The sequence below is a fragment of the Lampetra planeri genome, chromosome 1, assembly GCF_965212315.1.
Source record: "Lampetra planeri chromosome 1, kcLamPlan1.2.h2, whole genome shotgun sequence".
NCBI classification, from domain to species: Eukaryota; Metazoa; Chordata; class Hyperoartia; order Petromyzontiformes; family Petromyzontidae; genus Lampetra; species Lampetra planeri.
The window spans coordinates 16,123,623-16,137,113 of record NC_136107.1 but is presented as its reverse complement, the minus strand read 5'-3'; the positions used below and the strand labels follow the sequence as shown (position 1 = coordinate 16,137,113).

General features: G+C 43.0%; 1 protein-coding gene across 11 annotated transcripts in view; it reads left to right on the top strand.

Moving 5' to 3' along the window:
* Window positions 1–13,491, top strand: part of LOC144718987 (protein TANC2-like) — a 77,849-nt gene that overhangs the window by 38,586 nt on the left and 25,772 nt on the right. For 9 of the 11 annotated variants that reach the window (XR_013585514.1, XM_078594699.1, XM_078594717.1 and 6 more), the window contains 6 exons: window positions 3,502–3,534; window positions 5,345–5,662; window positions 5,846–5,988; window positions 6,880–7,111; window positions 7,515–7,681; window positions 7,951–8,247. Coding sequence is in view for 10 of the 11 variants with exons in the window: in XM_078594699.1 (XP_078450825.1) it covers window positions 3,502–3,534; window positions 5,345–5,662; window positions 5,846–5,988; window positions 6,880–7,111; window positions 7,515–7,681; window positions 7,951–8,247 (1,190 nt within the window). In the remaining variant the exon portion in view is untranslated. The other 2 variants (XM_078594745.1, XM_078594688.1) reach the window with 2 other exon arrangements.

Genomic DNA, 13,491 nt, shown 5'->3' with positions numbered 1-13,491 from the left:
TCGCAGACTTAGTCCCACTGCCCTGATGTTCGCAAAGCCATATTCAGCCACTGTAGCCATATGGCATTTATGGAATTTCTGCCTAATGCAGTGCTTAAAAGAACACATTGTTAGTGTTATCAGTACTTCTGTCTGTCAACATATATGTTATGTAAAGTTTGGTTGTAGATATGAAGGTAGGTCAGTTGTGACTAAAAGTCATCTTCAGATTACAATACTGCGCATATCGTTATCCATGTTGTGTTTGCACAAACTATCGCTAAAGTTGATATTTTAGAAGATGTCTTTTCCCAATCCCTTCTGTGCGCATCCTTGTAGTAAGCGTTCATATGCACTGGCACAGCTGGGTGATGAGAGGATGTATGTGGGACTATTTTTGGTTTGTTCAGGGAGAGACTGCCGCCTCTGAATTCTTGTCATTCTGCCAAAACATTGTAACGTCCTCGTCCACCTTGTGCTTTACTTTGCCAGGAGTTTTGCACAAAAAAATATATATGCGAGGAATATTTCAGATGTAGCCTGGAGCATATTTACAGAGGTATTGTAATCTCTTTCTAGGTATCTGATTGAACTGTTATACTTGTCAGGAGCTTACTCGTAATTTAGTTAAGTTTCCAGGTTTTTTTTTTACAATTAGGTACTTGGATCAACTGTTAACCCATTGTTGTTGGTGTAGGCCCAATACCTAAGTCATGACTTGGGGTTTCCTTAATAGGTGTGCATCATCATGTCAACTGTGAACATGATTTTCAAAAGTGAAACACGATGTTTAAGATATTACACTGGCCGAGTGTGGAGTTGAACATTTTTAAGTTTGGACATTCGTTAATACATTTTTTAAATACCTTTACCCGTGCCAGTGTATTTAATGTGTTGCTAGTTGCGTTTAAATTCTTTGTGGATACTATTAAACACAAATTATTGGGGGAATCATGGCGATACCAGTTTGTTTATGTTCCATTGCTAGCTTTCAGGGAACGCATTGGACAGTGTAAACAAATGAAGTCATTATGACTGAAGATAGATTTAATTACAGTAAATTAAATTAATGAGAACAACCACTGGCAGTATAAACACTTGTAAGTAGCATGTTTTGGAAGAGATATCATCTTGTAGCTACACACTAATGTGATGGAATGTTATGAGAAAATGCAAGCAAAAGGAACACGTATTTTACATCGTAATTAAATGTCATCTCAGTTAATCACATTTGAGCTGTGTTCCAATGATGACCTTTGCTGGTAATGAGATTGACGTGTACATAGCAATCAGAAGTTAAACAGACAGCAACATTCCTGTATGTAACTTTGTTGCACACTTAAAATGTTGATCCACGTTACAACTTCGCTGTTCCTATTTTGCAATAGTTTCACGTTAAATTTCGATTTAAAGCTTTCGTGACTGCAGGGATTCATCTTCTTGGTTCTTTCGGTAAAGTCACGTAGAAGGGAAGTAATAAAATAATAATAATAAAACATAATAAAATAATTCTCACGTCCTCAGGTTAAGAAACCTGAGGACGGCTGCTTGCGTTGTGGTCGAAACGTCGTGAGAATTATTTTATTATGTTTTATTTTTATTATTTTATTACTTCCCTTCTACGTGACTTTACCGAAAGAACCAAGAAGAGGAGTTTCACGTTACTAAACTGATGCAGTATACTCTGGTATTTGTATTTGATCATTGGTAACATAGGGTATATAGTCTGAGGCCTAACACCCACACCCACTCCTCTTGCCTGCATGATTGACCGAGAGAGATCACCCAAGCTTGGCAGGGTATCTAGGAATGGAAATGCGGCTGTGATGCCTAATAATATAACACAGTGTTTCGCTTTGTATATAATAGATAAGGGAAAATTGGGAACATGTCAGTATATTTACAAAAGCTGAGCTATTTTTTGTCCATTAAAAAGAGGATTAATCCAGTTTAACATGTAGGCTTTATACATGATACATCTTAATGCTATTGCACATACCTAAAAGCCACCATGCTTGAATGTTTGCCTTTTCATTGCCTTGCCAAAATATCACAACAGTCGGCCAATCATATCACTGTTGCACATGCAATAAGAAACATTTTGAGGAGAGTTTGAACAAAGTTGTGTTGTAAGTACACACCTAACTTTCATTCCAGTGTTACAGCCCATGATGAACAAAGCGACTTGGACAAAAAACTTTGTTGTTAGCAAAAATGATTCCGGAAAAGTTTCTCCCCCTATATGTGTAGACTGGCTGTTGGAACCAACAAGCAAACATTCCGGGAACATTATTTTATTAGCTATTGTTGAGAATACTCTTTGGTTCTTTCTGTAAAGTCACGTAGGTAAAAAAATAGAACAAAATAAAAATAATATATCGCGACGTTTCGATCGCAACACAAGCGGTCGTCCTCAGGCGGAAAAAATAACCCAGCAGTGGAACTGCTGAACCAGCGAGAGAGCTGTTACAACAAGGTTATATATGTGGCGATGGGCCACATATATAACTTTACAAGAACCAAAGAGTATGGATTCCTGCAGTCACGAAAGCTTCAAATCAAAGAATATAAAATAATTACAAAAGTTTTTCCTTGACAAAATAATACAATTAGCAGTAGATAAGAAAAAAATTGTGTCTTTGTACCACATCGTATTTTCTTTAACATTACGGAGTATAATTGGGTACAACTAAATCATTGGGATTTCTGTCATGGATTCTGTAATATATGCTCTTCTTTTCAATGTACGACTATAATTTGGGGCCCAATTTATTTTTCTGAAATACATTTTACATAACAAAAATACCATAATGAAAATAAATACAAATCAAAAAGATATCCTAGTTTGTTGAAAGTGCTATGAATAAATGTTTTACTTCAATGTGCGTTTGAAACAAAAGATCTCTTCAACGTTTGCATTGAGAAATAAGAGCCGTGTTGTGAATTATTTAACCAGATTGGGCTTTCAGCGCGCAGAGCTGAGCTGCACAGAGCTGAACCACGCAGTGGCAGGACCTCACGCGTGGCAGGTGGCACGGGTGCTGACGGATGCGCCCAGAATAAAAGCTTGTTTTACAAATCATGAGCACCACAAAGCAACCAAATGCTGAGCTCAGATTGGAAACTCGGCCCACTTGTGTTGCATATGCCATCCTTATAAACAAACGACATGTTAAAATATCAGGCACTGTTAAGAGGCATAGAATGTTAACTGCTTGCTCAAAAATAAATATAAATACTTATTTTATTCACAATTCCAATTCTGCGGGAATGTATATCTTAGAATATGTTTTTGTAAATAATATTGTTCTACAATAAACTGCTTACATTTCACATAAACACAATGTGCTTGACTGATCTATTATATACTACATATGTACTGTTTTTCTTATTTTTCAAAACCTATCTACAAATTCTGACTTATAACACTTACTGTTCTCTTGTTTTTTTTATGTTTTCATTTTGACAATGTTCTGTTAATTCTCCTTGCATGGCTACATCTACCCTGCATTCTGCCTATAGCTCCCAGAGTGCAGTCCTGGCTAAACCACTCAAGTAAGTGCTGCTCTCTCTTTCCATTCCTCTTACATGTCTGTGTAATTTCAAGAACAAAGTGGGTAATTCGTTTCAGAATTGTGTTATGTTTGTTTTTTAATCTACTTCAAAATACATCTATGTATTTGTGGCATGGACTGTTTGTACAAACCTATAGCCGACGACAGCAATTCTGGCACATCAGCATCTATTTGAATAAATTAGACGTTGATTTGGAGCTTTCGTGACTGCAGGAATTACTCTTTGGTTCTTTTGGTAAAGTCACGTAGAAAGAAAAAGAAATTAAATAACAGCATACGACGTTTTGATTGCAACACAAGCAATCATCATCAGGTACGAATGAATGAGAAAACAAAACTAGTAAACTTAGAAATATAATGTAATACAACACAGAGAGTCGGCTAACATAAGTCAACTCCCTACCTGGTTGATTACATTCTTCCAAAGATTGCTAAATTTGAGAGAGAGACAAAACAGACACGGAGACACATAGACAGACACATAAGCAGAGAGAGATAACACAGAGACACACACATAGGAACACAGATAAACAATCAACCAGGTAGGGTGTTGACTGTTATGTTAGCTGATTCCCTGTGTTGTATTGCATTATATTCCTAAGTTTACTAGGCTTGTTTTCTCATTCATTCGTACCTGATGATGATTGCTTGTCTTGCAATCGAAACGTCGTATGCTATTATTTAATTTATTTTTCTTTCTACGTGCCTTTACCGAAAGAACCAAAGAGTAATTCCTGCAGTCACGAAAGCTCCAAATCAAGTTTGAACCACCTCTTCGGGGAGGATTTAAGTTTGTTTTCTCTCTCTGTGTCTCTGTGTTGTCTCTCTCTGCTTGTGTGTCTGTCTTTGTGTCTCCGTGTCTGTGTCTTGTTTCTCTCTTAAATTTCACACTTAACTTCTAATTTAACAATCTTTGGAAGAACGTAATCAACCAGGCTTTGCGTTAATTGTGTGTTGACCGACTCTCTGTGTTGCATTGCATTACATTTCCAAATTTTACTAAGTTTGTTTGATTAAGTGTGTTTTATCGCTCTCTCTGTGTCCTTGTGTTGTAGCTCTAGTATTTCCTGCAGTCACGAAAGCTCAAAATTTCTCATTGACATGCTAATTCCTCCACCCCCCCCTCTCTCTCTGCCCCCTCTCTCTATTTAAGGCCTCGACACAGAGGCGTTGTTTCTCTGTGTGCCTATGTGTGTGTCTCTCTCTCTGTGTCTTTGTGTTATCTCTCTCTGCTTATGTGTCTCCGTGTCTGTCTTTTGTCTCTCTCTCAATCTTTGGAAGAACGTAATCAACCAGGTAGGGTGTTGACTGTTATGTTAGCCGACTCTCTGTGTTGTATTGCATTATTCGTACCTGATGATGATTGCTTGTGTTGCAATCGAAACGTCGTATGCTATTATTTAATTTAATTATCTTTCTACGTGACTTTACCGAAAGAACCAAAGAGTAAATTAGACGTTTCGGCAACATTCAGAGGTTCATAGTCTTCATCAGTCTGACATATCACAGTAGCGACTGCCATTCCGTGGCCCAGCTCAGTACTCAGGAGACCACATGGCAAGGTGGATGTTGAACTGGAAGTGAAAGGTGTGTACATAACCCGAAAGATGTCTCATGAAAATATAGGCTGGCATGCCCCAACTTGTTGTCGACATATTCCCACCCAGCTGCCTCGCCTTGTATTCAAATACAATTAAAAAAATAATGACAAATAAAACCGTTTTAGCATTTTTGTTGAAATACATTGTACACAGTGTTATGTTTTAAAACCATTTGCTTGTGGCGTGCAGTGCGATTTGCGCCATACAAGCCGCCGGACATTGCACTGAAGCCACTGCTCTTCGAGGTGCCGAGCGTGACCACCGATTCTGTGTTTGTGGGACGGGACTGGCTGTACTGCGAGCTCGAACGGCAGCTGGCCACCAGCGTGGATGGCACCAGGGGCACGGGCACCAGCCCTGATAGGAACACCAGCTGCAGGGGGGCTGTCGTCGTCGGGGGAGTCGGCACCGGCAAGACGGCCATTGTGTCTCGGATGGTGGCCCTTAGCTGCCACGGCACGCGTATGTGGCAGATCGCATCTGACAGCCCACGCCTACAGCACAAAAGTGAGTGATGCATCTCGGTGTCAATTTCATTTTTTTCTCCTCTATTTTTTAAATTCCATTAATTGTTCTATTTTTCGGGTCAATGGCCAAATAGTGTCATTTGTGTTACAGATAGTCAGTGTGAAATGGACCTGCTGATTTAATTTGCTGAAAAAAAGGCTTCCTTTTGCTCTCTTGGCACAGATCCACACCTCGGCAAGGAGCTGCCGCTGGGCCAGCCTCCGCCTACCACAGATGGCATGCGCTTAGTTAGCCGTGGAAGCTGCCCAAACACGCCGGAGCTGCGCTGCAGGCCCGAAGAGGCTGTGAAAAGACTTGCAGCTCAGGTGCTGTGCCACACGTGCAAGCTAAACATGGGGTGTAGACACCGAACACATGGTGTACTGTTTCACTTAGAGAAATACAAAATATTTTATTTTAGAGTGTATGTATACTCGTGCAGCTAGAGCTTGCTTTAAAAAAAGTATGTTTGAAAGTTATTGAGTCTTACCCCTATCTTGATTTTTAAAAAGGCCTTTTTGCTGTTTTTGGCATATTTTAAAATAGAATGCATTGCCGAGAAGGAGTCGGTGACGTGCGAGCAGACTGCAGGGAACGGGGTAAATGGGGAAGCTTGTGTTCAGACTGACAGCTGTCCTGCGTCATATTTTATTTCCATTTCTGCATTTGGCCTTTTACCACAACTATTGCATAACATGAGGCACAACCGGTAGAATTAGCAGAAGAATGTAATTTTACATGCATAGAAACCAAGCATAATATGATCATATGAACCTTATTGTGGGACCCCGGGGTCCCGAATAAACAGAAGTAAAAACGTAATTAATTACTTATTTTTTGGTGGCTCCATCCCACCACGCACATAAACGCCGCGACCCACCTGGTGTGGATCATTCTGTTGTCATGTCGTCCAAGCGCAGCCAGAACGAATGCGCAGAAGAAACAAAACTTTGATTAGGGCATCGTGTAGAGTTCGTCGAGAGGAATAGATTGCCGTATCATTCGCCTTCACCAGACATAAAATGATGTCGCAACGCATGTTATGTGTGAGCCGGAGGCATATGGGATGAAGGAGTCCTGAAATAATGCAATAATAATGTGAAAACCTTTCATTGCCCACTGCTGAATGAAGACCTTGCCATGCTGTGTCATTCATGGTGGTTGTTTGCCCATACTTGACCTTGCCGATCAGTCCTTAACTTCACCTTACATTGCAGGTGGTGGCCTACCATTACTGCCAGGCCGACAACACATACACCTGCCTGGTGCCAGAGTTTGTGCACAGTGTGGCGGCGTTGTTGTGCCGAGCCCCGCAGCTGGTGTCATACCGGGAGCTGCTGTTGCGGGAGCCACACCTGCAGAGCCTGCTCAGCCTGCGCGCATGTGTCCAGGACCCCTCAACTGCCCTGCGTAGAGGGGTCCTTGAGCCGCTGACGGCACTGAGAAGGGGTGAGTGCTGCACAAGGACACTGCAGGGGAAGCGTGTGTTTGGATTCATCTCTTGCCAAACGTCATTCTACTTAGTAGTATGTAATGTTGCTGCAATAGACATCAAACATACTTGTAATGTAGTATCTGTTGTGCAGAATATGTACGTATGTATGTTGAATATTTTTCACTATACGTAGTCAACCATGTTAATCTGAGGTCCATGCATGTGGAAGTTTACAAGTCTATAGATCCTTATTTAGTAATAAAGTGCTAATTGCCATTTTGCATAATCCACTTCATGCAACTGAGATTATGCGTATTTTAAAAATATGCATTAAATACTGTGTCGTGGTGGTAAGAAAACCTTGAAGTAAGTATCCACGCAATAACAGTTACCATTACTTGTGCATTTCCATTGCAGAGCGGAAGATCCTAGATGAAGATTTCTTGGTTCTAGTGGACGGACTCAATGAGGCTGAGTTCCACAAGCCTGACTACGGGGACACCATTGCCTCCTTCATCACTAAGCTCCTCTGCAAGTTCCCTCCATGGCTCAAGCTCGTGCTGACCGTTCGAAACAGCATGCAGGTGCTGGTTATTCCGAGGCTGTTTTATTTATGCATTCAGTAGGAATGAGGACATTTAACATGTATAATCAAGTTTTTTTGGCCACCTGGCTTGTCGGAAAATGTTATGTATTTATTCATGGGATTTAAAAAAATACATTCACAAACCTAAAGTTTGGTCTGACAACCAACAAATATTTTAAGTGGTATTAAATGATTTTGTTTTCATTTGTGTATACATCTGTTTATACAATGCCATGTATATCAATGTGATTTTCTTTCCTTTGCCAGGAGGTGACGAGCTTATTGCCATTCACCACCATCCAGCTAGACAGCGCCAGTGTGGCTGGCGGGGCCGTAGACATGGGACTTGTGGAACGAGACCTGCAGGCCTACGTCATGTATCGTGTCAACGGAAGCCACGAGATTCAGAGCAACATTGCGCTGAGTGGACGGCCCGATGGCGCGGCGCTGGCTAAGCTGGTCTCGCACCTGTCCTCTTTGGCACGCGGATCGTACCTCTTTCTTCGTCTTACCCTCGACCTCATAGAAGAAGGACACCTCGTGTTGAAGAGCTCCGGCTACAAGGTGATGCACTGACTCGTCATTCTCACATTCAAGACTCAGGGAGTGCTTGTTGCCTACAAATGATCTTCTGCCAACCCTAGATATTCGTCGCAATTGGCACACAGCCATATTCTAGGTGTATTCCTGGAAGAGGTCTGCAGCCATTTAAACATCTGTTCACGACAGAATATAATAATTTAATAAGCCAAACATTTGTGCAACGTTGAATGACTCGTCTCCACTAATCGGAGCTATAGTTACATGGAATGACCTGCCAAGAAGGATCAACATTGTAAGAACATTACCTATGTTTAAGTCTGCCTCCTCTTTTCTGATTTAAAAATTATTGACGTATTACAATTCTTTTTATGTTTTACTAAAATTTTAATTATGAGTGGCATTGGAAACTGCCTTGTGTAATAATTTCGAAAGTTTATTTAGTCAAATTAAACTGCCACAGAAGAACATAAAAATAAATATTGATTTGAAAATAATGAAATATCATGTCTAAAAATGGCAAAATATTAAGTCAGAAAACAGTGTGGTTATTGGCCCTGGATGTAGTATAATCTGTGCCGTTGGGAATGCTTATTGATTATACATCTTATGTATTTACATTACACAGGTCAAACTCATTGTATTATACTGGTAGGAACCTCCTGGTTACACCAGCCCACAGGGGATTATTGTGTCAGTCCGTCGTGCAGGGAGGGGCTGGGTGGGGAGGGAGGGGCTAGGTGGGGAGGGTGGGGTGGGGCTGGGTGGGGAGGGGAGGGTGGGGAGGGAGGGGTGGGGCTGGGTGGGGAGGGGCTGGTCACCCCGTGGTGCCCTTATAAAATTCAACGTTTAACCTACTCACGCCGGCTTGTGCCCGCCCTCACAGTCGGGCATATTTGCGGAATACACCACGTCGCCGTTGACCTTGGCCATGTAACTTAAAAGTATTCATGTTCAAAATGTGAAGGATTAATGTGAGTTTAACACGTCAGCTTTTGCGACTACTTATGATTACAGCAGTGCATACTGTGGTGGTACCTGCTTTCACCTACAGCAGTGCATACTGACTGTGGTGGTACCTGCTTTCACTACAGCAGTGCATACTGACTGTGGTGGTACCTGCTATGAATACAGCAGTGCATATTGCTGTGGTGGTACTTGCTATGATTACAGCAGTGCATACTGACTGTGGTGGTACTTGCAATGATTACAGCAGTGCATAATGTGGTGGCACCTGCTTTCACTACAGCAGTGCATACTGACTGTGGTGGCACTCTTAAGATTACAGCCGTGTATACTGACTGTGGTGGTACCTGCTATGATTACAGCAGTGCATCCTGACTGGTGGTACCTGCTATGATTACAGCAATGCATACTGACTGTGGTGGCACCTGCTTTCACTACAGCAGTGCATACTGACTGTGGTGGTGCCTTGCTATGATTACAGCTGTCTCGGCCTCGCTGTGCGCTGCGTTGCACCGCTATCAGAGTAGTTAACCTCGCATCCAATAAACCCTCAGAGCCAGGGTGAACATCCGACTCCAAACGTAATTTATTGAATTGAACGAGGTAAAACTGATGGAAAAACACAGCACAGATACACCGTCTGTTAATACTTGGAAACATCAACACAATGCATGAACACTACAGCATCACAACATTGTCCTAGATAACATGTTTCTCAACAATAGATCCTGGATGGACCAGGCACCCACAACAGCACTGAACAGCTATACAAGAGAACAAGCTACTGTGTTAAACAAAGGCACATCGTGCAATCATCACACTGCACCCCAGATGTACAGCACTGCATATAACACTGCACTATGAATGAGACATTTCGTCATCCTTGCTCTCAAGATCGCAATATAGTTACTTGGGTACAAGTTTGACTCGACTTATTAAATTACAAGTGACATTCACAATAAGGCAAGTTGCAGGCTTTGTTGTTAACTAGGCCTCGTATTTATCATAACAATTTAACAGCATTATAAAGGCATTTACAGCATTATAACGGTCATTGTAACATTATAACAGCATTCCCAGTATTACAAGAACATAAACGAACTTACAGACAATGTTTCTTAAAGTCCCACAATGTACAATTACAGCTGGCTTGACTGGGACGCGATGTGTGCCGCCACCTTGAACTCTGTGTAATGGTGGACCCCCAGCCTCGTGGCTGAAAGGCTGTCAAATTGGAACTTCTTGGTCACGTGACCAAACTCGGCATCAAAAACAGGAAATTCTTGTGTACACACGCCCCCACTCCTCCCACGGAGCAAAACACCTACCGTGAGGCAGAACAAAAGCAATGCATATTGACTGTGGTAGTACCTACTATGATTACAGCAGTGCATACTGTAGTGGTACCTGCTTTCACTACAGCAGTGCATACTGACTGTGGTGGTCCTGCTTTCACTACAGCAGTGCATCCTGACTGTGGTGGTATCCTGATATTGCTACAGCAGTGCATACTGACTGCAGTGCTACCTGCTATGATTATAGCAGTGCATACTGACTGGTGGTACCTGCTATGATTACAGCAGTGCATACTGACTGGTGGTCCTGCTTCCACTACAGCAGTGCATCCTGGCTGTGGTGGTATCCTGCTATTGCTATTGCTACAGCAGTGCATCCTGACTGTGGTGGTATCCTGATATTGCTACAGCAGTGCATACTGACTGCAGTGCTACCTGCTATGATTATAGCAGTGCATACTGACTGGTGGTACCTGCTATGATTACAGCAGTGCATACTGACTGGTGGTCCTGCTTCCACTACAGCAGTGCATCCTGGCTGTGGTGGTATCCTGCTATTGCTATTGCTACAGCAGTGCATACTGACTGTGGTGGTATCCTGCTATGACTACAGCAGTGCATACTGACTGTGGTGGTACCTACTTTCACTACAGCAGTGCATACCGACTGTGGTGGCACCTTGCAATGATTACAGCAGTGCATGCTGACTGTGGTGGTACTTGCTATGATTACAGCAGTGCATACTGGTGGCACCTGCTTTCACTACAGCAGTGCATACTGACTGTGGTTGCACCTATGATTACAGCAGTGCATACTGTGGTAGTACCTGCTATGATTACATCAGTGCATCTGTGGTGGTGCTTGCTTTCATTACAGCAGTGCATACCGACTGTGGTGATACCTGCTAATATTACAGCAGTGCATACTTTGGTGGTACCTGCTTTCACTGCAGCAGTGCATACTGACTGGTGGTACCTGCTTTCACTACAGCAGTGCATACTGACATGTGTGACCTGCTATGATTACAGCAGTGCATACTAACTGTGGTGGTACCTGCTATGATAACAGCAGTGCATGCTGACTGTGGTGGTACCTGCTATGATAACAGCAGTGCATACTGACTGGTGGTACCTGCTATGATAACAGCAGTGCATACTGACTGTGGTGGTACCTGCTATGATAACAGCAGTGCATACTGACTGGTGGTACCTGCTATGATAATAACAGCAGTGCATACTGACTGTGGTGGTATCCTGCTATTGCTATTGCTACAGCAGTGCATCCTGACTGTGGTGGTATCCTGATATTGCTACAGCAGTGCATACTGACTGCAGTGCTACCTGCTATGATTATAGCAGTGCATACTGACTGGTGGTACCTGCTATGATTACAGCAGTGCATACTGACTGGTGGTCCTGCTTCCACTACAGCAGTGCATCCTGGCTGTGGTGGTATCCTGCTATTGCTATTGCTACAGCAGTGCATACTGACTGTGGTGGTATCCTGCTATGACTACAGCAGTGCATACTGACTGTGGTGGTACCTACTTTCACTACAGCAGTGCATACCGACTGTGGTGGCACCTTGCAATGATTACAGCAGTGCATGCTGACTGTGGTGGTACTTGCTATGATTACAGCAGTGCATACTGGTGGCACCTGCTTTCACTACAGCAGTGCATACTGACTGTGGTTGCACCTATGATTACAGCAGTGCATACTGTGGTAGTACCTGCTATGATTACATCAGTGCATCTGTGGTGGTGCTTGCTTTCATTACAGCAGTGCATACCGACTGTGGTGATACCTGCTAATATTACAGCAGTGCATACTTTGGTGGTACCTGCTTTCACTGCAGCAGTGCATACTGACTGGTGGTACCTGCTTTCACTACAGCAGTGCATACTGACATGTGTGACCTGCTATGATTACAGCAGTGCATACTAACTGTGGTGGTACCTGCTATGATAACAGCAGTGCATGCTGACTGTGGTGGTACCTGCTATGATAACAGCAGTGCATACTGACTGGTGGTACCTGCTATGATAACAGCAGTGCATACTGACTGTGGTGGTACCTGCTATGATAACAGCAGTGCATACTGACTGGTGGTACCTGCTATGATAATAACAGCAGTGCATACTGACTGTGGTGGTACCTGCTATGATTACAGCAGTGCATACTGACTGTGGTGGTACCTGCTATGATTACTGCAGTGCATACTGTGGTGGTACCTGCTTTTACTACAGCAGTGCATACTGATTGTGGTGGTACCTATGATAACAGCAGTGCATACTGACTGTGGTGGTACCTGTTATCACTACAGTAGTACATGCTGACTCTATAGCAGTATATATCGACTGTATAGCACAAACTACTAACCTGACAGAGTGCCGTGGTGAGGCCTAGTCACGTCGTTAGCCCCCGGCCTCGCCTAGATTGCCCAGCCGGCCGAGGTGGCGCACCTTGGCAGGCTGGGGGCTGGGCCGCTATCCCCCCCCCCCCACACCATCCCTCCGCCCGCGCTACAATAATACTATCTAACCGCTATAATATTAGTGTCTACCGACCCTATAGTAGTAAGTGCACACATTGGGGTGGGGAGGGGGGGAGAAGAAGACATGACACTTTGATGAATTTACCTCAGCGTTGTGTGTATTTTTTTTTGCATTTTGAACGCGAATGAGAAATCACCCCCCCCCCCCTCCACAGATGATGCGAGGAAATAAATAAATACATTTCACCACATTGTACATTTAACTACTTCTAAGTTGACGGATGGGAAAATGGAATAGCGCTGGCTCACCACAGGGCTTACGGGGTGGAACCTGACTACTTATTTGTAAACGTAAACCCCACGGTTCGCCAGCCAAATTCTTTGCAAGTTTCGTCCAAACACGGAGACAGACGGGCAGGCAAAACATGACTTTTATAGGTAAGATGGGGTTATTTGGTCATAGTAGCATATAGTGAATGTGCATTGGCATTAAATACAGCATCACTAAGCG